Genomic DNA, 25,361 nt, shown 5'->3' on the forward strand with positions numbered 1-25,361 from the left:
TGAAAGTAAGTGTGTATGTGAGCAATGTGACATTAAGAGACAAAAACCTCAAAAGGAATTGGCTTTTTACAAGCACTCAAGTTCCTCATTCAACAATAACAAAACTTTGTGAAATGATCCTCCAGTGAGCCTAAAGAAAGATAAAGCTCTTCCAGTGTCAGCAGTCATTTAGCCAGCTAGTTTGTCAGTGGCTTGAGATCTGAACATGCAAATGAAAGAAGGATGCAGATAAATAAACGTTTCAGTGGGTATGCAGCAGCTTTCTAACAGAGTTTAGTAACTTTACAGCTAGAACACAATCTGAGAGCTTTTGTCATCAGTGGGGAAATGCTGACTTAAGGGAAAAAAGGCCCTACAATAAGAGTTCTGAGTGACATTTCAGAGTATGTGAACTTGTCAGGGACAAGTTCTGTGTGTGGGTGAGTAACGTTGTGAAATGTAAGACTTCTGTTGAAGGCACCACTAAAACATGTTTCATCATACGATCCTTATCTTACTGTTGTAACAAAAGCAACAGACTATTCTCGCGTGATTTTAAACATTAAGCAATGCTGCAACTATGCTGTAAATAATCCTCCAGTATACACAAGTATCAGTTTTGATTAAGATTTGATTGATTAAGGCTGTTTTTGCCAGCTAGTTTGTCAGCAGCTTGAGATCTGAACGTGCAAATGAAAGAAGGACGCAGATACAGAAAGGTTTCAGTGTTCATTCAGAGTTACTGCAGAGTGGATCAGATGCATGCTGAACCTACCTCTGGGCTGTGGTGGGCAGCAGCGGCGCAGCTGGAAGCGCAGGTTCTCTGTCCGCAGGCTCTGGCCCTGCAAGTGATCCAGCAACTCCTTTAGACTTGATCTGAACGTCTCCGTCCCAACCAGCTTGTAGCCCTGTGTGCCGACTTCGATCTGGAAGTTCTTGTATTGAGGAACAGATCTGGACTCGCACAGGTCCAGCTGGAAAAGAGCCAAAAACAGATAAGCAAACACACCTAAGAGTATACCTGACAGAATCTTAGACCTGTGCCCTAGAGCAGGTATCCAGGTTCCAGACACTTGGGCCATGCCAAAAATGCTTGTACAGGAACCTGCTGAATATAAATTCTGACTGGCATGACTCAACAAACATTACTTTAAGATCACTTTATTGTTGTAATAAATCTCAAACATATAAGCCTCAAAACACATTTTCCCACACACACTATGTAACACTATTGCATTTAATAACTAGCATAAAACTAAGTTGTGAGGTTAAGTGAGAAACTGAAGCAAGGACCAACATAAAATTTAGGGGTTAAGATGTAGAATTATTAGGGGTGCTACACCGACACCAAAAGTGACATTTATTTTCCATGTGGTACTTTATTCGGTTTCATGCTCTTTTCAATAACCCTTTGAAGCTGACAAAAAAAACCTGTCTGCTGAAAAGTGTCCATTTCTAAGTCTGTTAATAACACTGTTTCTGAATGCTGGTACTGCATTTATTGGATATGTTAAGAATGTGATCTAACTAAAGCAACAAATTTGTAGATTATTACTTAGTTTGTCACAAACTATCTTTTTAAACAAACAACTGTTCACAAGCAACAAATACAAACCACATGTGTTTTATCAGTAATCTAAACCAATCAATAATAAGCCATAGCTGATCCAAAAAGCACTGTGCTTGCTCACTCTGTCGGAAAAAAAATCTGTTGTGCATATTTCATATAGTGATAGAAAACGTGGCAGCTCAGTTTCTACATGATACATGCTAATTTTTTTTCAGTAGTTAAGTACTGTAACACCTCTGGCAAGAGACAACAAAATCTTTGAATTGGGCTGTAAAGAAATCAGAATCAACCATAAAAATTCACAACTGGTGTACTTCTAAAAACAATATAGATTGTGTCCAAGTACCTCCATGCAGACAACAGTCATGATGATATAATCATAGTCTGTACAGCTCCAGCGCAGGACATAGGAGCCCTCTTCATTGCCCTCTTGCCGGAGTTTGTGAATTGCATACTCTGTGCTGTGGACAGAACACACAGGAAGCAAAAACTATTGAAAGATGCTTCACAACCACACACATGTTGACACAGACAATGCAACAGAGATATTTACAGATATATTTACTGAAGCACTTACAGACAATAGGAAGAGCGTGTTAGGAGAATAAGTTTTACTGTACCAGATGGGTCCATGGCAGCCATTCTGCAGATTCTGGACTACAGAAGAGGGAGCTACCTCAGTGCAGAGGTAGTGATGGGCATCTACAGTCAATCTGAAATATCCATCCACCAGAGCAGCAAAGGCCAGAGCCTCTCCACGATATGCCAACTCCAGCTCCTGCACCAGAACAGACAGTTGGATGTTTTCCTTACAGACATTCATTTAATCAATTGACTATAATATCACTGATAGCCAGTAAAATAAATAAATAAATAAAAAACACATAGAACTAAAACACAGTTCTACAAGACCACCATTAAAGTAAGCAGGGTGGACGCACCATGGTCTTGTTGTCTTGTCTGTAGATGGTGACACCGGACTCTTTTGTGACGATGTGGGTAATTTCATGAAAGTCTGAGAAGAGTATCCATCCACTGCTGGCATCTTTCTTTTTGTCATTTTTCATTTTGCTGTCTGTCTTGTTCTTCCGTGATTTACTTTTTTCTTTGACCGCCAGGACATTCTGCTCAGGAAAAAGAAAGGAATGCTAAAAGGACAAAAGTAAAGGCAGAATTCATATCAGGCAAAAGTAAAATGTAAAGCAATTAATCCTAAAAATAAAACAAACACACAAGTAAAATTTAAATTTGACTGAATTAAAACTACAGTATGAAATGTCACAGATCAGATCTGATTCATGTAACTGACCACCTGACTTGATCTAATTCCAGCAACCTGTGTCCTGTAGGTGGGACTGCAGTTTTAACATATTTTGCTTTGTTGAACATAGCTGGCCATGTCCTCAGTAGGAGGCAAAAAGCAGATTCCTTCTCTCTCTCACTGCCATAGAACAACCCAATTGGGCATCTACACTCACTGGCCACTTTATTAGGACCATCTACCCTTTATCTGCACTCATTGTCCATTTGATCAGGTCCACTTGCCTTATAGGTGCAAGTCGTAGTTCTACAATTACAGGTTGTAGTCCATCTGTTTCTCTGCATACTTTGACAGGCCACTTTGCCTCATTCGTCAAGCGTTACTGAACAGCTCAGTGTCACTTTTGGTCTACCAACCAAAAATATCCCATCAGCAGTGTCCTTTGGCCATAAACTGACTGCTGATGAAGGACTACAGGATGACTAACACAAACTGCGCAGCAACAGATGAGCTTTCATCTCTATTTTTACATCTACAAGATGGCCAAACAATATAAATATATGTAATAGAGTAGATAGTAACTGGACATAATGTTCCTTGGAACTCCAGTGGTGCTCCTGTGGCATTTCTGACCACTGATAAAAAATAAGATAAAAAAGGCTAACAGATGATACAGAGAACAGATGGACTGCAAACTGTGATTGTAAAACTAGAAAGTGCACTTATAAGTAGTAAGTGGGACTGATAAAATGGACAATGAGTGTAGATACAAGGTACATGGATCCAATAAATTGATCAGTGAGTGTATATTATTAAAACTTAACTCCAAGCTACAGCCAGTTATGGTTGAAAAGGCTGTAATCACAGTACTGGACGAAACATATGTGAATGTTCTCCCACTCATAGTAGTACTGCTATACTACATCTCAAGAAACTAGCTATGACTAAACTGAGAAAGAGTGGAGGAAAATAATCATGACAAAAAAAAAAAAAAACAAAAAAAAACACATAGCATATCTAACATACATACCATAGTATGTTGCATTAGTCTTATTAAAACAAACATTGGTCAAAAAAAAATTTTTTTTTGCACTATTTTCCACATATCCCACATGTAGTTAACCCACCAGGACAGAGGTTGGTGACATATTATAAACTAGAAAAATAATAATACTTTGTCATATAAACTAATAGCTTTATTTTCTTAAACAATTATATAATTAAATCATGTCTACTACATCAGCGTTGCCTTTCAGCCCTCTATTAATCTGTAATGCTCATTCACCTTCTGAGGCTTCTTTCTCCAGGATATCCCAGTTGTGCCAGACACCTGCACCTCATATATCACTCCCTCCTCTCCCATACTGGATGTGTGGGCTGGTGAGCCCTCCCCCTCCCCGGACACATGCAGGCTTCTGGTCTCCACCACCTCTCGGCCCAGACCCCATGTCAGAGTCTCCAGGGTTGAAAGGTATTTCACCTTCAGGTCGTACAGGGTTATGTTGCTGTCCTTGATGGTCTTGCTGTTGAACTCATTGAGGAAGTTCTTAAAAACATTGCTGATACGCATGCGGGTCAGGAAGTTGCGCTGCTTGATGGTGCGGTTGAGGGCTTCAGGGATGAAGCGCTTGTAGCTGCAAATGAATAAGAAGAACAGGATGAATTGCACAAATAAGACAAAAAGGAAAACAGAAAGAGGCAAGTGAGACGTCAATTTTGAATTAAACAATTTCAACCATTTAAACATGGATTGGATAGTGAAACTTTGAACCTCATTTTCAAGTTTTTTTTGGAAGGGAAAGAATGCAACCTACAGACAGCTTATTATAAATTCACTTCTTGATTTATCATACTAGTGTAAAACGTTTAAAACGTCTTGTATAAGGATCTTATTACAGCACATTAGTACCATACTTAAATATGATGGAGCAGATTCACAAAACTCTGTGATAATCATACTACACCCCAGATACAATGTGTGGCATGGTAATGAAGGTAATACATATAAACTACCAATGCTCATCATGCATGCTAAAATGGACAAACTAGATCAATGGAAGTCTTAAAATCTCAGAATAAGAGTAATGAGTTCTAATAAAGGAAGCACTGTTCAGTAAAAATGCAACAATGGAAATATATGCGGTAAGAAAATGCAAAAGTAATTCTATAATTACTATAATATTTGGTAAAAAGCTCCCACATTCAAAGATGCTGTTATAAACTCTACATATCTATATATGACTGCGTTCATCGTTTGAATTCTGTACTGATGCACCAGGTTATTAAACAGGATTGTGCTTCTAATGAAATAATATTTGACTGTTACACAGCTTGGTGACCAAAGGCTATTGTTATCAATCTACATTGTTTGGCCAAATAGTTCTTTTTTAGAATTATTTTAGCCCTGTGATGGACTGGCGACCTGTCCAGGGTTTTTCCCGCTTTCCACACAATGAGCACTGGGATAGGCTTCAGATCCAGCAGGACAAGAAGTTTCGATTATAAATGAATCAGTGATTATTTTCAGTGTTTATTTATTTAATAGTTATATTATTATTTAAGTGTTTAAATTATTCACAGAGCATTGGTGTAGCCTTCCCACGAGTTACGCCTTTAATAGTGCAAACTTTCATTTGTATTGCTTACTTTTTTATTTTGTTTTTTAATGTTCAATCTCAATCAAGTTACCTTCCTCATCATGTATTCTAAAAACGGCTGTTGCATTGTGTATGTGTATGAATGTACATGCATAATTTTCTGCATAACACTGTCCAAAAATAGAGTACAGCAACATCAGTAATTTGAAACATTTTCAACTATTAAAACAGCAATATATCAGACAGTAGTTGTTTACAAGTGCAGACGCACCCCCAAAAAGAAGCCAGCAAACTGAGAAGAAAAACTGTCACTAAAATCAACATCAACTCCACTGTGCACAGAGAACCTACTGATTGACATTACTGAAAGATTCTGGTTACATTATAGTATGCTACAGATCCTGCATTGTTCTCTTTTAAAAACTTTTTTTTTTTTTACACAGAGATGACAAAAAAGTTGAAACAATCTAAGTGCAGTTGTATGCATAGTTTGGCCACCCCTGGTCAAATTACAAATTCTGCTGATTTTCAAAAAACATTAACATCCCCATTGCAAGAAAAAAACCTTAAATATGATATATCTCTGCACATTTAACTCCACATTCATTATTTATTTGCTGAATTTAACATATTGGAAAAATAAAACGTAAAATGACATGGGCACCCCTTTCACCTTTGGCTAAAATCACAGATTTCAAGTGTTTCTTGAAACCAGCTAACAGTTTTCAAATTCTTGATTTAGGATTTTTTTTTATTTCTTAGGATTTCATTTTTCCTTGCAGTTCAGAAATAGCTGTCTTGCACACCATGTTTGAGATCCACCAACAGATTTCCAAGTCTTTGGACAGTGAAGACCAAGTAGTTCAAAGGTAGATTTCAATGCATGTTTTGGATCATTGTCACCTTGTAATAGCCAACCCATTTTTTTTCTGCAGAATCTTCCCTGACTGTGGAAATTTACCTCTAAGATTTGGTAATATTTAGTGGAATCCATTCTTTCATTCATCCATCAGTCCTTTCTCACGACATTTCCTGTTAAGTCTTCAGATCATCACTTCATCAGATCACAGCACTTGATTTCAAAATGCCTCTAGTTTATCAAAGTGTTCTGTTGCATACTTCAGATGTTGACTCTTGTGATGAAATCATGGGTTAAGATAATATGTGGTGCATCACTATTCCCATGCCAGCCAAATTTTCCTGTCGGTCCTTGGTAGTGATGTGGGGTTTTGCTTGGCATACCAGGTCAGACTACATACATTTTTTCTTGGTCTTCCAGATTGCGTTTTGACCTCAGTAGTTCTTCTTAACATTTTTTATGACATTTAAGGGAGTGATCATCACAAGCAGAAAATATTTAGATACCTTTAATAGCCTTGTAATGTAATGTCAATTATCTTTAGTTTCAGACCCTCGGTCAGCTGCATTAGATACCTATGGCTGTTGAGTGTTACCATAACACCCTGAGAGATTTACACTCTGAAATTGTCTACACCTGACTTGGATTAGCACCTAATGAGTCAAATTAGCTCTGAGACTTTAAATATTTCAGTGCTAGCCGATCAACTGAAAGAGTGGCCTAACATTCGCATGTCATACAGTACTAGAGTGTTTGTGTCATATGATATTCAGCAAATATGTGGTATTTGTGAAGTAAAATTGTAGAAATGCGTTTAGGTTTGCTCTATACAGGTGTTAACTTCTTTGTACTTAGAAAATCAGCAAACTATAATTTGTAAGGGTGTCCAAAACGTTCACACACAACTCGATACTTGCTCACCACTGAAGCAAAGACAGTATTTTGTAAGATAATAAGACAGTATATAGTGATTTAGAAATGCATTACATAACCTAGAATTGACTCATTCCTCTTTCTTATCTGTGTTTTCAAATAGAACAACAGTATAGTGACTTCAGAGCAGAGCATCTCTATTCAGAAAAGACAATGACCCAAAACAAAAGCCAAAGCAATCAAAAGTTCATCAAAGTCTGTCTGTCTTCTGATTCATATCCAAAAATGCATGCATGTTTACAGCACAAAGGGAAGTGAAAATGAAAGGAACTATGAACCTTTCATCATAAGCAAGAACTGGAAATGGCAGGAATAGATAGACTCAGCAAATATTATCAGGCAATGCATGGGCAAATATCAGACAGAGATGGTGATATCAGAAGCCATTCACAACTCTATTTTCTATTCTATTTCAATTCTAAAATCATACACTCTTAAAAATAAATTTTAAAAATAAGCTTTCATTTGTGTAGAACCTTTGCACTTAGTGGAAGATTCTTTAGAAATTAAAAAGGTTCATGGCACTCGTGAATCATAATACCCAAAACTAAAAGGTTCTTTTGAGAGCCAAAGGTGTTTTTATTATGGCAGTGGTTCTCAAACCGGTCTTACCTAAGGCACTCACGGCAGTCTATGAGATGACTCTGGAAAATGAGCACCGAAAAAAAGTAACAAGTGAAATCTATAAAAAATGATTATCTGTAATTTACAAAACTTATTTTAGAGTCCTGATAAAGGTGTCATTCTGTGTTTAGTGTTTGATAAATAAGATCTTAATAATAAAACATTAATTTTCATAAGCATAATTTTGCAACCATTCTCTACTGTGTCAATCCAGAATGTATGAGCGGAGCTAGTAATGGTGCAAACCACTGGATCTGTTCAAAATGTAGTTGTCACAGAATCACCACTGTATCACTACAGCCAGAGGACCATTTTAAAAAAACAAAACAGAAAAAAAATACTGTCTAGCTGAAATTGCTGACAAATAAAACCAAACACAGTGATAAAGGTGAATCAGAGCTTGAATCTCTTCCACTGATGTTACTGTTTACTTGTGTTTGCTGTTAACACCAAATTTGTGTGAGATATCATGTTACTACACAAGCTGAAACGTACCCCAACTGCATTCATGGTCTTGTTGTGCGTCTGCAAACAGACACAGGTATTTTTCCAGGGCATGGACAGTCATGGGATTGGATTTGTACCATGCACCATGCTGTACCTTTCTACTGCCCATTGGAAATACGCTATTAGTAAGCCTACTATTTTTGCCAGAACCAACAAAAAATTTAAACCCCACTAAAAATGAGTATTATTTCAATGGAGAAGGAGAAAAAGATGCCAGGAGGAACCATGCCAGTTCTGATAAATCAGAGATACCTGGTTAGCAAGGTTTGGCCAATACATGGGCCACCCATGCAACAGCTGATGCTAATCCTGACACAGGCAGCAATTTTAATGTAGGGAACATGCTGCTACAAGATTGTACAAAGCATGTTATCTTATTTCAAGGCTTACCTAATACTGGGACGCGCTGCGATATTCTCAACAACTGGAGCATGAATCCAGCACAACTTTCAGAATGTTTTTCAAAGGAAACTAACATGCTAGCTTGCGGACTGCAAAAACAGGGAAGCCCCACAGAATTAGTCAAGAGTTTTGTTTAATCTTGGGGAAAGAGACAGCACAGATTATAGAGATAGTATGAGAAATGTTTAAAAAAAAAAAAAACATGACTAATAAATTCTGTTGGATTTGTGTTAAATTGAAAATAGTACAAAACCATAATATTTTACAATTTACCTTGTGAACTTTGTTGGGTTTCTTGTAAATATATGCTTATTCTAAATGCAATTCCTGAAAAAAAAATTCCAAAAAAGCTGGGAGAGGAGCATGTTTACCACTGAGATAAATCACCTTTCTTTTTAACAACACTGAATAGACGCTTGGGGACTGTAAACACAAATTGCTGCAGTTTTTAAAGTTTTTAGCTTTGCAACCGTACCCAGCCTGGATTGTCATGTTTTGAGCTTAATAAGACACCAGGTTTTCAATGGGAGGACAGTCTACCACCCGCACTCCGATTACGCAGCCATGCTGTTGTAATGTGCAGAATGTGGCTTGGCGTTGTCATGTTGAAATAAGCATGGGTGTCTTAAACAAACACAATGTCTAAAAGGCAGCAAATGTTGCTCCCTTTTTGTTGTCATGTTCAGCATAAATGGTGCTTCCACTCATGTGCAGGTTACCTACTAATATTATAACAGACTCTGGTTTGGAACTCTATGCTGGTATCAATCTGGACGATCCTTTATTTCTTCAGCCCAGGGAGCAGGGAGTGTCCATTATTTCCATTCACAATCTGAAAGGTTGACTCATCAGACCCAATACCAGCTTCCACTGTGCCTCAGGGCGTTTTCATACTTGGGTCGTTTCAGCGTCTGAAGTGGAGCGCTGGGTCAAGGTTTCTTTTGCATATGTGAACATGCCAAACGAACTCAGACCCCTCAAAACAGCCCCAAAAACGAACCGGACTGAGACCACATCTCAAGGTGGTCTCAGTTCAGTTTGTTTGTAGTTCACTTTGTGGTTCAATTCATTTGTACATTGTGAAAACAAAACGACCCCAGTCCGCTTTAGCTCTGCTTTATGCTGAAGATCTCAAGGCTCACCGTACACACAGCCACACTCTTCAGCACTTTAGCAGGTAAAAACAAACCACTACAGTCTGTCTGTGATCTGCGACAAGACAGCAGCCCTGACATAAAAGTGATAAGATGCGAGAGCCCGCTTTATGTTACTGTGTTAAAGGCTCAAGCTGGGCACGCAACGCAATTTTAAGCTGCTTTCACACTAAACGAATGAAAATTCACTGCTGACGTGGGGTCTTTTTTCTAATTCTGTGCAATGCACTTCGTCCAATCGTTTCAGAGCGGCCAATAAGAGAGCAGCAGGCGGGTCTGGTGGTTCCTCTCGCCACATGAAACACATGAAAAGTAGATTTATCAGAGAACGTTGCGAACGCTGCGAAAGCCGTGAGTGCTGTGAAAGGGGTCAGAGTTCTAATGGAGTTGTGGTCTGAACAAGAAGAGGTCTGAGACCTCAAAGGACCAGAAAGAAAACTGAGTCCTCTTTATAGTTCAGTTACATTGTGAACACAAAACGAACTGAGGTCACTTGCAATTGGTTCCATTCCAGGTTCACTTTAACAGAACTCAGTTCTTTTAAAACAAACTATTTGTGAAAACACCGTCAGTCCGTTTGAGATGAACTCAAATGCAAAAACAGTGATGCTAATGATAAAACACTGCATTTTTTTCAGTTTGAACTGGTTTTGTTCCAGTACAGGAAAGTACACCTAAGAATCTAATCTTTCTGTTTCATTTGCATCTTACTTACTTATTGTGCCAACTTTTCTGTAAAGTATGCATGTGTGGAGACATTGCTGCTAAGTTGCTTAATCTTGTGCCTCTTCCCAACAGACACAGTACTCGCAGAATGATGTCAAAAGCAAAGTGACAGAAAAAATGAAAATAAGCATATGGTTTTCACCACAATCAGTGTGTCTGACCATTAAGGCCTACTGTATTAGTAACTGTGGCATGTGTTCCTCTGAGATGATTTACATGGTGGTACTGAAATGTTTTATGTTTAATATGTGTTACGTTTCCTTTATGGCACCAATACCAATACTGAAACTGATTATCGGCTGATACTGTTCCAATAGTTTTTCTTTACAAACTACTACGTTTTAATTTGATCTACTTTTTAATTAAAGCACTTCACTAAAGATGAACATCTAAAAGTACAATATCATCCTCAAACAACACATAATGTGAGTGCTATTCCAGGCTAGAGTTCTTAAAGGATTGCATTGCCTCTTTTTTCCTCTAATATCTGATCCAGCATTTTCTGCTGATATTGGTGCAATACTGATACCCATCCATACCAATATGCCATCTCTATTTTAATCTCTACTGTCTGAGTAGGATGCATTAGAGCTTACCTGGTCTCAGCACTGGCTCCAGAGAGGGGCAAGTTGTTGCTCTTGGCGTGGTGAGTGATGGCCAAAACAGCCATTCCCAGACACTCATTCTCTATCTCATGCAGCTCTGCCTCACTTTGGGGACAACGAACTGGAGCCAGCCCCCTCAGGAAGTCATACTGGCCCTACAGCACACAAACATTCAGTCTTAATGGTGGATATTTATAGTTAATGCTTCCACTTTAACCTATGTTTAAAGTTCAGCAAAAAAGAGAATGTACACAACGTTCCCACTACTCCAGATTTAGTCAGCCAGCCAAATGAGGCACAGTGTCTGAAGTTTGCTTCTTTGCTTGTACTGGAGCTAAGAAGCAAATGTAGCTAACACATGACAGAAGCTTCATACACTCACCTCAAACAGCCTCAAACATCTCAAAATAAACAAAAGTGCACTGCATAGCTAAAAACAGTACAAGCAGACCTGTTGAAGCCTGAAGTTTATCTGAAGTTTATTTAATCCTTTTTTTTGGAACAGTGCTAACTGGTGGAATAAAAGATTACAAACTTGTTTGCTAGGTTAGAGGCTTAACCTCGAGTACAATACCAAGCACACATTAAACACCAAACATGTTTTGGTTTAATCAATTACATAGAAGTGATGGGTAACCTGTGCACATTCAAGTTTTTTTTAACAAACAGAAAATTCACAATTAAACTCAAATCACACATAGTAAAATAAGAGGTACAGTACAGTGCAAATATTAGAGATCAACTAAGCTATTCATCTTTCAGGAGATATTTCTGAGGAGGTGGTACATAAGACAATCCACTATCGTAAGGAAGGGGAAAGTCTGAGGAAATTACAAGAGTTAAAAATTACATGAAAAAGTTATATTTAAAAAATACAAAAAAAAAAGAAAGAAAAAAATAGGACTTCAAAAACGGTGCCCCCAAAAAAGCTGGTAGACCACCAAAACTGTCACCACCAGATAAACAACACTTAAAGCTTTCATTTCTGGGAGAAAATGAAGCTTCACTTTTACTTTAGATCTGCTTTAGATCTGAAAAAATCCACAGGTGTTTCTGTTCTTCCTTCTACTGCGAAAAGAAAACTCAACACTGTGAGTGTATAAGGATGTGTAGCTGTCAAGAAGCTGTTACTGAGAAAAAGAAAAAGGCAATTTGCACCAAAACACAGAAACTGGACATTTAAGATGCAGATTAAGATGTTCTGGACTGATGAGTCTAAATTCATAATAGAGATCTATTTTATTGTGAGAAACAGAAAATGCAAACAGCTTATAAAACTGAACTTTGGAGATGTGGAAAAATATCCTTTTTTTTTATTTCTTTGAGAAGCTGAGAGCAAATCTCCAAAAATCTCAAAGAATGCAAGCTTTACTAAAAGCAAAGTGTGGACATACTGAATACTACAAATTTTCATATTATATTTAGTTGTCTTGGCTTCTGTGTAATTTACTATTGAAATATGTAAATTTTTTCCCTTTATTTTCTGACAACTTGGGCTGTTAAAGGGCAATTAAAGAAATGAAGGATGGTTTCTGAATGTTGCACAGCACTGCACATACAATAAACAAATGTATGCTAGATAATCCAACTACTGATATGGAAACAAGCAGATGACAGGTGATTTGAATAACCACCTGGCCACAATGCTTTCGATGGCTCTACATAAGATATCAAAGTCTTGCCTATATCATTAACGCTTTCTTCTGCTTCCAGACAGGTGACTCTATGGGGTTTCTCATTACCCACCTGGGCAAACAAGTAGTCAAGCGAGGCGGCATCCAGCAGGGGCGTCCCGTCAGGGCCTTTAAGAGGGCTTAAACCCCCCTTATGTTTGCTCAAAGAATGCCGCCACACTGGAGACTCACTTTCAGACGTGCCATGCCAGTTTGTGAAATAGAACCTGTGGGAAGAAGGAGCTTTAGTAGTAGGCTTTGGTAGGCGTTAGCAGTGCATGTGCGCACATGTATGCAAAAAAGCAGTAAACAGAGAGACAAGTTCAGTATAGCTGCAAATATAATGTCAGCATGTACTATTCGTAACCATGACAGAAATAGAAACATATTATGACGAGAGGTGCTATGAGTTAGATATTCACAAACCTGGTGGCAAAAACAAACACTTACAAACAACTGCTTTAAACAGCTATGTTTGTACAGTGGATTTGGCTGCCTTGTGTAAACAGTGGGACTTCTCCTGTATTGTATGTAAATAACTAGGGTGCGTGCAGCAGAGAGGTGCCACATGAGCAGAGAATCATTGTAAACAGGAAGTAAAACAGGTACAAAAAAAAAGAGCTGTGTAGTGTGTACCACAGCGGAAGAGAGTGAGTGCAAAGGTTGACCATAACCTGTTTGTGTGCACAACAGGTATACTACACGGTTCCAAACCCAACAGTAATTCTGAATTCTCCAGCTGACTTATCCGTTTCAATAGTAAAGGGGGAACTTAAGGAGGGGGATTTGAAGTGTTTCTGCTTGCATGCAATGCTTTTACTTTCTTTATGCTGCAGGAGGTTTCTCTTGTAATATCTACAATCTCGAACAGTTCTCCTTTTAGTATCCAGCAAAGATGATTTAGGGAACATGAGCAGTTCTCCTTTGGTCCACGAAGAAAAATAAAATAATTAATTGCAGGCAAAGTCTTTGTTCTGCACACAATGGGAGAGCACTGATGAAAAGGCAGGAAAGCAGTGGGCAGAAAACATGTGAAATGAATTCATGTCCCAAAGTAGAATTTTCACTGGATGCCTGTAAACAAATACCAACAAATACCTACTTATATAAACTGTATGAATACACCAGCACTAAGCATTTGGCTTTCTTTTTGTATAAAAAGCAGCTTCCATTTATTTTAAAGTGTATACATGTTAATTTACATTTTCAAAAGGAAAACTTGGACATTATTCAAATAAAAAAAGACTCACTCTACAGCTGGCAACAGGCAAAGCTTCATTTAATTATCTCAAAAGAGAATTCCTAACCAAATGTTATGTTTCTCACTGCTCTAAGGTCACAGTTACATGGGTTGTTTTTGAATGCTGCCTTTAAATATAAATGGCTCGCGAATAACAGCTCTTTTGATGAAAGGAAAGCTACTATTGCCTTTTTTGGTACTTTCTTTCGATGAACCAGAAGACATTATCAAAGCTGCAATGTGCTTAAGAAAAGGGGTCATTTTTCTCCTACTTACATCAGAATATTAACTGTGCATTATGAAGTGTACATTAAAATGTAAAATGACTTGTTTGTAATCTAACCTATTTATGTTTTAAACAAAAAGCTATTTGTAAGTCATTATAGGAAATAACATATTAACATTTTTAAAATATAAAAACTGGGGTTCATACATTTTATCTTATGTCATTTTTATGCTCACACGGTTCACAAAGAGGTGCACTAAGTGCATAAAGTTCCCACAATAGTACACCTTATTTCACAGCTACACCCACTCAAGCCAGATGCATTTTACTCCACAGAACTGAAATGGAGATGAGCTTTTGCATAAAGAGAGTAGACGTAGCAGTAAGCAAACGTTTCACGACCATGTTTACATTCTTTCAGTGAAAAGGGTACTGGCTCTCATTGTTGTGCCCTGTGTTGCAAAAGGCTCTCAGACAGGTTTGCTCTCATTTGATCGGCACTTATTATGTCACAAGCAGCATGTATCATTTGTGCTCTGTAGCCGTTATGACTAGGAACCCTTAGAACCCATACGGTGCAATTTCTGCAGAAATGGAAGATCTTAACACTTCATATATGAGGTTTCATGTGGATCCTCTAAATGCTTACCATTCAAATTATTAACAGACTAAATAAAGCCCTATTCAAACTAGATTAGTTTTACTTGAGGCTGTGCTGTATTTTAACTCACTGAAGTGATTTTAATCCCGTATAAATCTGTAATATCTGTAGTTATCAATGACCTTCTATAATATGCTGAACTCACTCAGCATTAGCAGTCCTGCTCTCTAATGTTACAACAAAATCTGCTGACAGACACATCCCTGCAGTGCATTGTTACTGTCGTTGAGTGAGACGCTTGACATTATGCTCATGTATAGATCAATCACATAAAGCTAATCCAGCTAGAATAGTTCAAGACAAAATCCATCAATTACTACTTATGAAGCAGACGATGTCATCTTAAAATTAAAAGAGTTTAAGGCTTTAAAGCCTAACATCGTCTTCATAATCAGAGGCTTAAAATATAAAATAACCAAACAAAATAAATGCAACAGAAACTTTAAGATGTCACATTATTAATGCCATAGAGTACACTAAATGGCAGATACAGCAGTTTTTTTTACCTTAATGGGTAACCGCTTCCATACCACAATTATTAACTCTACTGGAAATGTGTTACATTATAAAATGTCTGAGAACATTCCTCTTATACACATTTATACACATACAGGCAAGCCTGGTCTGAGGGACCACAAAGCAAAAAGAACATGCTAAAAGAACTTGAGTGAACATGTATGGTGGTGAGACTGAGAAGCTGAGGCAGAAAGGAGAGACAATACAATGTAGAATTTGCAGTGTCAGAAGGAGAAGTCTAAATGCTTCTAGATGTCAAAGATAAGGAGGGTGAAAGCAACAGGCTAAGCCAAAACCTGATAATTTTTCCTTCCGCATAATCACATAGAACTGATCCAAATCTCATAAGCTTTCACAGTCGTAAAAAAACGGCAATAATCATTGGAATGCCATTTTTTTCCCAGCAAAGACATCTGTCTTGAGAAGGGAAAAATCTGCAGGTTTGTTAAGCTTTTATTATTAACTCTTTAGTTTCTTACCTCATGCGGTAGTGAAGCTTAATACTGGTGTCTTCAGTGATGTTGAAAACATGATTTGGTGCATACCAGAGGTTCTGACTCTCTTCATACAGAGCAAACAGATTGTGGCACAGGGGTGAAATGCCTGAAAAAGTGACATACATGACAATGAGGAAGAGTTACCAATTTCCCTAATTTATATACATATGTCCATCTGTAACGTAACAAAACAAAATACCATAGTCAAAATTTACATTGTGTTAACACTGCATTATAGACTAAATCCAACATATAAAGGCATGGTGTTAAATGAAGTGGTCCCTGTCATGATGAACATGCTCTTTTATGTTGTTCAGTCACAATTACAGCCATTTACACACTTGGCAAGTCGAATTATGTTGAATGATAGATTTTGTTCACATTAACAGGAACAAAACACTAAATCAAGCCCAAAACCCAACTAAATAACTAGAGGATAATAATATATTATTATAAGGCCTATAATAAACAACACTTTGAGTCAACCATTTAATATGTCTGTGTCAGGTATATAGTACACCAAGACAAATTCTCATGCAACATACGCATATTAACAACACTAAGCGCCCCATTAATAATACATGAGTGCAGTGATGACTGCTGGATGAGTAAAGACTTCAGAGTGCTCGCTGAAATCAGTCTCTAATGACCTTTTGCTAATTCAGTACTGTATTCACTAGAGAGTATGGCTGTATCTAATAAGGATTGGCTGACTGCCTCCCATGCATCGAAAGCATTTTTCTGAATTCTAGTCTTGCATAAACTTCCCTTTCCTCTCTCACTGCCCAGGCCAACTCGTGGTCTTGGCCACAACACAGCTCAGAGGAAACTCTGAGCCTAACTTCACAACACGGCAGCCATTTTGTGTCTAAAAATTGATTGGGAGCCAAAAGCACAAACATTCCTTTCCAGTTGGAGACTAAAGGAGGGGAGAGGGGGAAGGGAGGGTTGGGCCCTGTGTAGTTTTACATGTCAAACAGCAAACAGGAACAATAGCATACTTTAATCTCTCTTCCACTCTCTACTTTGTGCGCAATTACTTTGTTCTCTCATAACTAGTATGAGTACAGTTCACTGTACGGTTTCTAGATCGCAATTTGCATTGTGCCATTTCCCTATGCAAAACTGCTTCTGCTCTAAGACAGTGTAGCACGTTGTCCTGTAAGACAAACACTCAATAAATGACAAGGCTCAGTCAGTGCAGGAAAAAAGTACTCACAATGAAAACTCTCTGGCAAGTGAGATTTCACCATTTAAACCATTTACTCATTTGAGAGTATAATGTGAGGTACTAATAAACTCTAACACCCAACTTGTAAAGAGTTTATTTGCATTATTCACTCATCATGTTTAATATACCAAAATCAGTTATTTTTACATGACCATTTTACAACCTGATTAGAATTAAACTCTAAATGTAAATGAGCTCTGTTCTGAACGGCTGTCCTACATTGTGCCTCGTTTGAAAAGCAGTCTGGGTCAATCCAGTTCTTATTACTTCAGTGTGAATGGTCAGGACTAAACTGGAACAGCTGGACTAGGTGGATACATGCTAAAAAAATGCTACAAAATTGTTTTGTGACAGCATAAAACCAAATAACTCAAACCAGGCAGCTTCATTTCCATATATGGACCACATGGACTGAGGGGTGAACGCTTTAGAATTTTATCAGTGTTAACTATACAAACTAAAAATCTAATGCATTTGTCACACCAGTTGTTTCTGGCGCTCCTGTCTGACAGTGAGAACATGCCCACAGACTCAAACTCCCATTATGCCCTGGATTCTTGCATCACATGGTAAGGATCCCATGACTCTAGCCAGGTCTCAGTCATCTGAGTTCTAGATTACCTTCACCTGGCTCCACTTTGTTCTCTGTTTTACTTGCTGAGTATTGTTTATGGTTATTTCCCTACCCTACAAAATGTTCCTGTTAGGATTATGGTTTTTCCCTGTGTATGACCTTTTTGCCTCTTTCTCCATTTACAATTTTTGCCTTGCGTTTGATATTGATCTGCTGTGCTTCGAACCCTGGACTGTTACACCACTCTGGTATGTTTTGTATTTTGCTTGTTTACCTAACACTTAGACCCTGCTTCCTCATCCCAAATGCCCACTCTAGTAACCAACATTTCAGTTTTGTATGTAAGTTGTATGATGGCAATCCAGAGAAATGTAGAGGCTTTTTCCTTCAGTGCTCAGTGTTTTTTAGCAACTCACTGCCTAGCACAGATCAAGCTAAGATTGCTTTCGTTATTTCATGTCTTTCTGGCAAGGCTTTAGAGTGAGCTACTGTAGTGTGGGACAACATTCACACAAAACCATACATGAAGTTTTTGACCACGTTTTGACAAGTTTTTGACCATGCTCATGACGGTCAATCCAGGGGAGAGGTTTACTTACCCTAAGACAGGGAAACCAATCTGCTGTTTCATAAGTTCTGTACTGTAGCTGCTGGCAGTGGCTGGAATTAACCCACACTACTCAATGTTTTCCGATTAAATCCAGAAATACAGACTTAATTAGCCTGTTGTAATGACAAATTCTCTCTGGAGCAACTCATCCATGTCCATCCATCTGGACCAGTTGTTGTGTAAATGAATTAAATACACCCACAAGGTTTATTCCTTTCAGGTGGTATCGGTCCAGTTCAACTTGCCAGTCCTGCTCCAGAGCTGATGCAGTGTGACTCTACCAGGCTGACCCAAGAGGAACATCAACGCTGGCTCCACAATCATCTCTGTCTGTACTGTGGAGGTCCTGGGTATGTGAAAGCTGAGTGTGGACTACGTCCACAAAATGTTCAGGCACCGACCCCGGGAAACTTCATCCAAGCTGTCCTCGTCCAGCATCTCAAGATTCCCACTGAACCACTGCCTCAGATCCTGAAGATACGTGCCCTAGATGGACAGCCTACTGGATGTGATCCTGTCTTCTTTAGAACTACCCCAGTCAAACTCCAAGCCAGTTTTTTTGCATAATGAAGACATTTCCCTGCTAGTTCTTTCCTCCTCTGATTATCCCCTTATCTTAGGTTTACCCTGGTTAGAGAGGTACGATCCAGTCATCTCCTTACTGTCTAGAAAACTATATCGCTCTTGGTCACATCTGTTTGATCCACCCCTATTGAGAGCGCTGAGGTAAACTCCACCTCTGGAATCACTCCTTTCCAGTGCATATTGGGTTACCAAACCCCATTGGTTCCCTGGACTGGCATTTCCATGGATGTTCCTGCTGTGGGCGACTGGATGCAACGCAGTGAGCAGGTGTGGGAGGACACCCACCAGCACATCACAACTGTTACAGTGTTACAAGGAACAAGCTGACAGGCAGCGGGGTGATGCGCCCTCCTTCCAACCTGGGAACCAGGTATGGTTGTGTTTCAGGGACTTCAGGTTTGAGGGGAGCTGCAGGAAGCTCCTGCCAAAGTACATTGGTCCATTTCATATTACTGCTCGAGTCAATGATGTCACATACAAGATGGAGCTTCCTGCCCAGTATCATGTGGCTAACTCTTTTCCTGTTTCTCTCCTTAACCCTGTTGTCCCAGGCCCTCTGGATGAAGGTTCACCCGATGACATTCCGGCCATGGCAGTAGAGGTGGAGGGTTCATCGACGTACACTGTGCAGGAGGTTCTGGATTCCCGGAAGGACGGTGGGAACCCGAGGAGCATTGCTGGGTGACTGCTAAGGATATGCTGGATCCTGGTCTTGTCGCTGACTTCCACGCTCACCATCCGGATAGACCAACACCCAGACCTAGTGGGCACCCTCGGTGGTACCTTTCCAGTTCTGTCCTGGTGCACCGTGTTTCCCATTCCCTCAGTCCACGCCTGCCTGGTAACTCCGCAGTTCCTGATGCTGCACCCTCCTGTTCTTCCTGTCTGTTGGGTAGTTGTTGTCGTGGTTGTCCCCACATCAAGCCTTCTCAGGTCCCTTCAGGGGGGTGGGTGGTGAGGCTACTGTTGCACCAGTCGTTTCTGGCGCTCCTGTCCTGCCTGCACCTGTCTCTGACGTTGAGAACATGGCCACAGACTCCAACTCCCATAATGCCCTGGACTCTTGCATTACACGTCCCAAGGATCACATGACTTTAAGCAGGTCTCAGTCACATGAGTTCTAGATGGCCTTTACCTGGCTCCACTAGTATATATACCCCTTTGTTCCCTGTTTTACTCACCAAGTATTGTTTGTGTTTCTTTCCCTACTCTACAAAGCGTTCCTGTTATGATGGTGTTTTTTCCCATGTATCACCTTTTTGCCCGTTTCTGTTTACAATTTTTGCCTTGCCTCTGATATAGTGCTTCAAACCCTGGACTGTTTCACCAGTCTGGAATGTTGTGTATTTTGCTTGTTTACCTAACACTGAGACCCTGGCCCATTTTTGACTATTCTTTTGGATTTGCCTTTTTAATAAAGCCTCGTTTAACTTTCCACGCTTGTCTTCTCCCTGCCCGGTCATAACAATATTTGCATCCATTAGTCTTGAAACAAATGGAGTAGTCCTGAGTGACAAGATCAAAGCAGTGGCAATAATGGCACTGGCATGGTCTGCTTTTGAGCTAGTGTAGCAAAAACTCACACTATTAAATGTGTCACTGTAGGATTCTTCATAAATAATGCCTGTAAAACCAAGACGTGGTGCTCTTTGAATATTTTTACCCATCTTCTCACTAATTCTGGTGACATACATTTTTGTTTGCAAAGTTACCTGAACAAAATTAGAAGTAAAGACACAGTAACATCTACATTTTTCAAAAAATGACCATTTCTGCTAGAAGGCTCATATAAACCAACCTGAAGTTGCTAATGTTAATACTGAGTTTGAAACTGAACTCAATTATGCAGCATTTTCCTCTACTGCTTAGCTTTCCAGACTTTCTTGTGGGATAGAACACTGTGCAGCCTTTAGTATTATATATCCCTATTTTCCGAAGCTCAAAAGTTTCTAAAACCAGCCAGTGGCCTGAAAAATTTAAATGGAGAGAGCAAAAAATACATAAGGAACTTCACTTAAAAAAAGCTTCTGCAAATCAAACAACTCTACAGGTATAAACAATCAATCAATTTGCTCCACGATTTTGGCTGCAGTTGGAGAACACTCTTTGTACCAGGAAATCAGATTCAAAGCTATTTTGAAAGTGCTTTTCTTTCAAGCTTGGCACAAAATCAGTGAAGCCATTCAGCACAATTACAGAGGAAATGGTTGTATAAAATGAAAAACGAAGCACATATATTAAAACATCCCACTGCACTCAGTGAAAGCTATACTGCAACGGAGGGTCACTGTACTAATTTCCAATAGTAATGAAAAAAGTGATCAACTCAGAAAAACTAAAGAATACAGGTTAATAGGTTAGTTTCAAAAGAGTAGAATATGGGTCATTTCATATCATTACTTATCTATATTAAAAGATTAAGAGGTAGATTTGCCAATGTTTCAAACCCTACTTTGGTGTTAAAGTGGCTGCAGCAGTTTACTGTCACTTAGCATCCACCATAAGATCAAAGGGATCGTTGTCCAAAAAAACGAGTATCTCAAAATTTTTTACATTTATTTTTCTTCATAATTTGAGCGCAGCAGGCACCCTTAACAAATTTTATATTTGAATAGATCAATAGTAATGCTGCAAAACTGTTTTGTATAACATTTCTTTACATTCACTTATCTTAGAAGAAAAAAACATTTTGCCTTCTCCGGTAAAGCAGCCATTTTCAAGATGTAATGATATACCTTTATGCAATTATATGAATTTAAAGTTTCCCTTTAAAGTGAAAGTTTCACTCACTTTCAAAGCAGAAAATACTGTGATGATAATGAACCACCTATTCTGATTTACCAAAGCTGATAGTTAATAGTGACTGTGCTGGTTAACGCATGTCTTAGCTTGTCTTAGGCACTAACATAGCTGCCACTGTTTGTCCTCAGGGAGAAAAGAGAGAGTCCTTTATTTATTTTGGATAAAAAAAAAAATGTATGAAGGCGTGCCATGTCGTCACATTATCATGTCACATTGTGTTAAACTGCTATCCCTTAATACTTTGCGTATATTTAACATTTATTACATTGTCTTAAGAGTATGCTCTGCCTAAATAATGGTGTGAAAGGTTTCGTTTAATGTCGTTTTCTCAAAAAAATTAAGTCTTATATCAAAATAATCATACTTTCTCAAAGAACGATAACTTGTTTTTAGGACTTGTTTACTAAACTCAAGGATTAAGTCATTATTTTGAACAAAGGGGTTACAACTGGAATCCGAAACATAGATAAATGAAAAAACCTGCGACAAGCTTTCACACAAAAAGCACATGAGCCAAACAGCAGTTTATATTGTGCTGTTTGTGTTAATAATGAAGCTCTGCCTGTGTTCATTTGCATGGAACTTTTTTGTAGATAAATTGCTAAGCCAGCCAACTGCACCAGCAGAGTTGACTGTCAGTAATTAAAGCCTCTTTTAGTAAATCTGCCCCTAAAAGTGGCTGTAGGTGCTGTCTGAAATGTTTGTATGGATGTGAAAGAAGTTATTTCATTACCATTATTTTGAATTGAGCTAACTGTCTTTAAACCTGTTGAACGGGTCAGAAAGTGTGTGCTTAGTATTACGGACCAAAAAAAAAACATGGCCCTTATCCATCCAAGTTGCACAAAAAACAATCTGATTGTAAAATGAGCACACTCAAATAGCTTTCTGCCTCATCAATTTCACCTTTGACCAATGCCTTACCAAAACTATTATCAACATAATCTGTAATACCAACAATACGAAGAAGAATAGGAAATTACAATTACACTTATCATTTTTGCACAGTGCAATCCAGTAAAAATTGGATATAAATGGCTGTAATTTATATGTACATTGATATAAACAAACATTCCACTTAAAGACGCACTATATGGCAAAAAGTATGTGAACTCTCCTCCTGATTATTGATTTTAGGTGTTTCAGTGACGCCCTTTGCTAGCAAGTGTATAAAATAAAGCATGTAGCCATGTAATCTCCACTAACACTGATAGCAGAATGAGTTGAACTGCAGAGTTCAGTGACTTTAAACACGGCATTATCATAGGATGTCACCTTTATCACAAGCCAGTTAGTGAAATTTCCTCACAGATTGATCTGCCCTTGTTAACTGTAAGTGCAGTTATTTTGAAATGGTAGACAATGAGTGGGGCTGCCAAGTGCTGAAGCATGTAGTGTGTAAAAGTTGCATGTCCTCTGTTTACTCACTACAGAGTTCCAAACACCTGGAGCAACATCAGCACAAGAAATGTGTATTGGGAGCCTCATGAAATTGGCTTCCATGGAAAGCAGCTGCACACAAGTAGATGGACAAAAATTCATAATGTTGGCTGCAGATATAAAAAAAAATCTAAATGTACAAAGTCAGTCTGTTTTTTTCTGAGTGTTTTATAAATATGTTTGACATCTGCTTATCCTGTACACATTCAGATAAGGCTGACGTGCATTTGTGTTGGTCAGGCTGTATAAGTGTGTACATACGGCATCTCTTGGCAGCTTCTTCACAAAGGTCCTCTGCTGTGTGGCAGTCTTTAAAGTACTCGAGCTGGTTGGTGTCAGGCAGGTAAAAGTGAATCTCCAGGCCTCTCATGACAGCAGGCACTGTCGGCTCAGCCTTCTTCTGCTTCTTCATCTTTCCACACAGTTGCCTGCCCAGCTCCATGACTCCTAGCTTTGGCATCCAGACACTGCAACAGAGAGAGAGAGAGAGAGAGAGAGAGAGAGAGAGAGAGAGAGAGAGAGAGAGTGAGCATAGTACTTAGTAGTACTTACAGATGCATCCATGAGTCACGAGATCTGGAGCAGATGATGCTAGAGGTCTGAGGCCTTACAGGTCCATGAGTAATGATGATGTACATTTAATAAGGCTTACATTATGAGAGCAATTCGATCCACTTTCTTTAAGCAATAAATAACTGCCTACACTACACATGTGACAAATTTAAAAGTGTCTAAAGGCAGGAAAGAATGTGTTCTTAGGGATTTATAGGCCCAAATAATGGGATGAATATTAATTGTCTTTAAAACATAAATTGATTTTATCATCTTTAGCACTGTGTTAAAAAATCTTGTACAACAATTTGGAGCATCACCAGTTGGACAGTGGCATTTTTGTCAGGTATGGTAGACATACCCACAGGCCAGTTACACACCAGCAACAGAGCAAAAACCTGAAAACAGCACAAACCAGTCAGCAAACTGGCAATTAGAGCTCATTGCTATAGTTGGCTAAATTCATCAGATGATACATCTACAGGTTTCTAAAAACTAAGCAGAAAAGTACTACAAAGCAGCTGATTTGTATTAGGGGTATATGAATCTGCTGAGATCAGAATTGACCAGTTTTAGCTCTAAAATCAGTCAATTTATCATTTCTATTTTGGCTGATCTATGCTGTAATTCTATTATATAATCAATGTAAGCAAGGTTAGCCTGCTGAAGAACAAATGTTATTTATATTTCAACTCTCCATAATAAAATTCACTGGAAATTAGAATATGCCATTAAAATTCATCATTTGTGCACCTTGTTTATATGATGTTTCTAAATAGCACTTCTCTGCACACCAATGGCAGCAAAACACAGCAAAATATTGTGTTTACATAAAATGCATTTGCATTCTGCAACTGATGTAATCTGCTAGCATACTTCTGCAACTATGTTAATCTAGTCTTCTAACTTCTTTCTTATTCAACAGTGTTTTTAAAACTTGGAAGATGCCATGTTACTGTATACGTTTTACAACAAAACCATGTAGTTTTATGATAATTAACTCACACATACAGCTCAAACAACTGGAGAAATTCTGTTAAACGTATGAATTCAAACATTCAGCCATAAATACGGTGGAGTTGCCTGATACAGATGTTCTGGTTATTGATTTGATAAAACACAGCTAATTTGTGTTAGAAACTCAAAGCAGCTGAAATGAATTAAATGCATTGCTAGCTTAACTGGATGCAAATGTGCATTATTTGTCACAAGAGACATTGAAATATATTAATTGCATTTAGAAGGGAAACATTTTTTTAAAACACTCATAAACTGATTCATGCCTCAAGAAACATATAGTGTGACATAGCTGTATGCAAACGTTTAGGCACTCTGGCTAAACCACAAAACGTGGACATCCTCCCAACTGTAAAATCACAGAATTGAATTCTGAATTTAAAGTCTCAGAATTTAACTCGTTAGGCCTAAATTAACATGTTAGGAATGGTTTGGCAGGTCAAGAACTGAACTGTCATTAGGAACCATCAAATGATGACTCAAATGACTTCAAATCTTGTGCTAATACTCAACCACCATT

At 38.5% G+C, this 25,361-nt stretch overlaps 1 protein-coding gene across 5 annotated transcripts in view; it reads right to left on the minus strand.

The window, feature by feature from the left end:
- Nucleotides 1–25,361, minus strand: part of jak1 (Janus kinase 1) — a 55,991-nt gene that overhangs the window by 20,985 nt on the left and 9,645 nt on the right. For 4 of the 5 annotated variants that reach the window (XM_017684581.2, XM_017684579.2, XM_017684580.2 and 1 more), the window contains exons 2-10: nucleotides 23,534–23,739; nucleotides 16,013–16,136; nucleotides 12,964–13,117; nucleotides 11,209–11,372; nucleotides 4,096–4,444; nucleotides 2,491–2,697; nucleotides 2,170–2,327; nucleotides 1,896–2,010; nucleotides 755–953 (exon numbers count right to left, since the gene is read on the minus strand). In XM_017684581.2, the coding sequence (XP_017540070.1) occupies nucleotides 755–953; nucleotides 1,896–2,010; nucleotides 2,170–2,327; nucleotides 2,491–2,697; nucleotides 4,096–4,444; nucleotides 11,209–11,372; nucleotides 12,964–13,117; nucleotides 16,013–16,136; nucleotides 23,534–23,732 (1,669 nt within the window). In that variant the 5' untranslated portion in view covers nucleotides 23,733–23,739. The remainder of the gene's footprint in view (nucleotides 1–754; nucleotides 954–1,895; nucleotides 2,011–2,169; nucleotides 2,328–2,490; nucleotides 2,698–4,095; nucleotides 4,445–11,208; nucleotides 11,373–12,963; nucleotides 13,118–16,012; nucleotides 16,137–23,533; nucleotides 23,740–25,361) is intronic. The other variant, XM_017684578.2, reaches the window with a different exon arrangement.

Source organism: Pygocentrus nattereri, chromosome 26, assembly GCF_015220715.1.
Source record: "Pygocentrus nattereri isolate fPygNat1 chromosome 26, fPygNat1.pri, whole genome shotgun sequence".
Taxonomy (NCBI): Eukaryota; Metazoa; Chordata; class Actinopteri; order Characiformes; family Serrasalmidae; genus Pygocentrus; species Pygocentrus nattereri.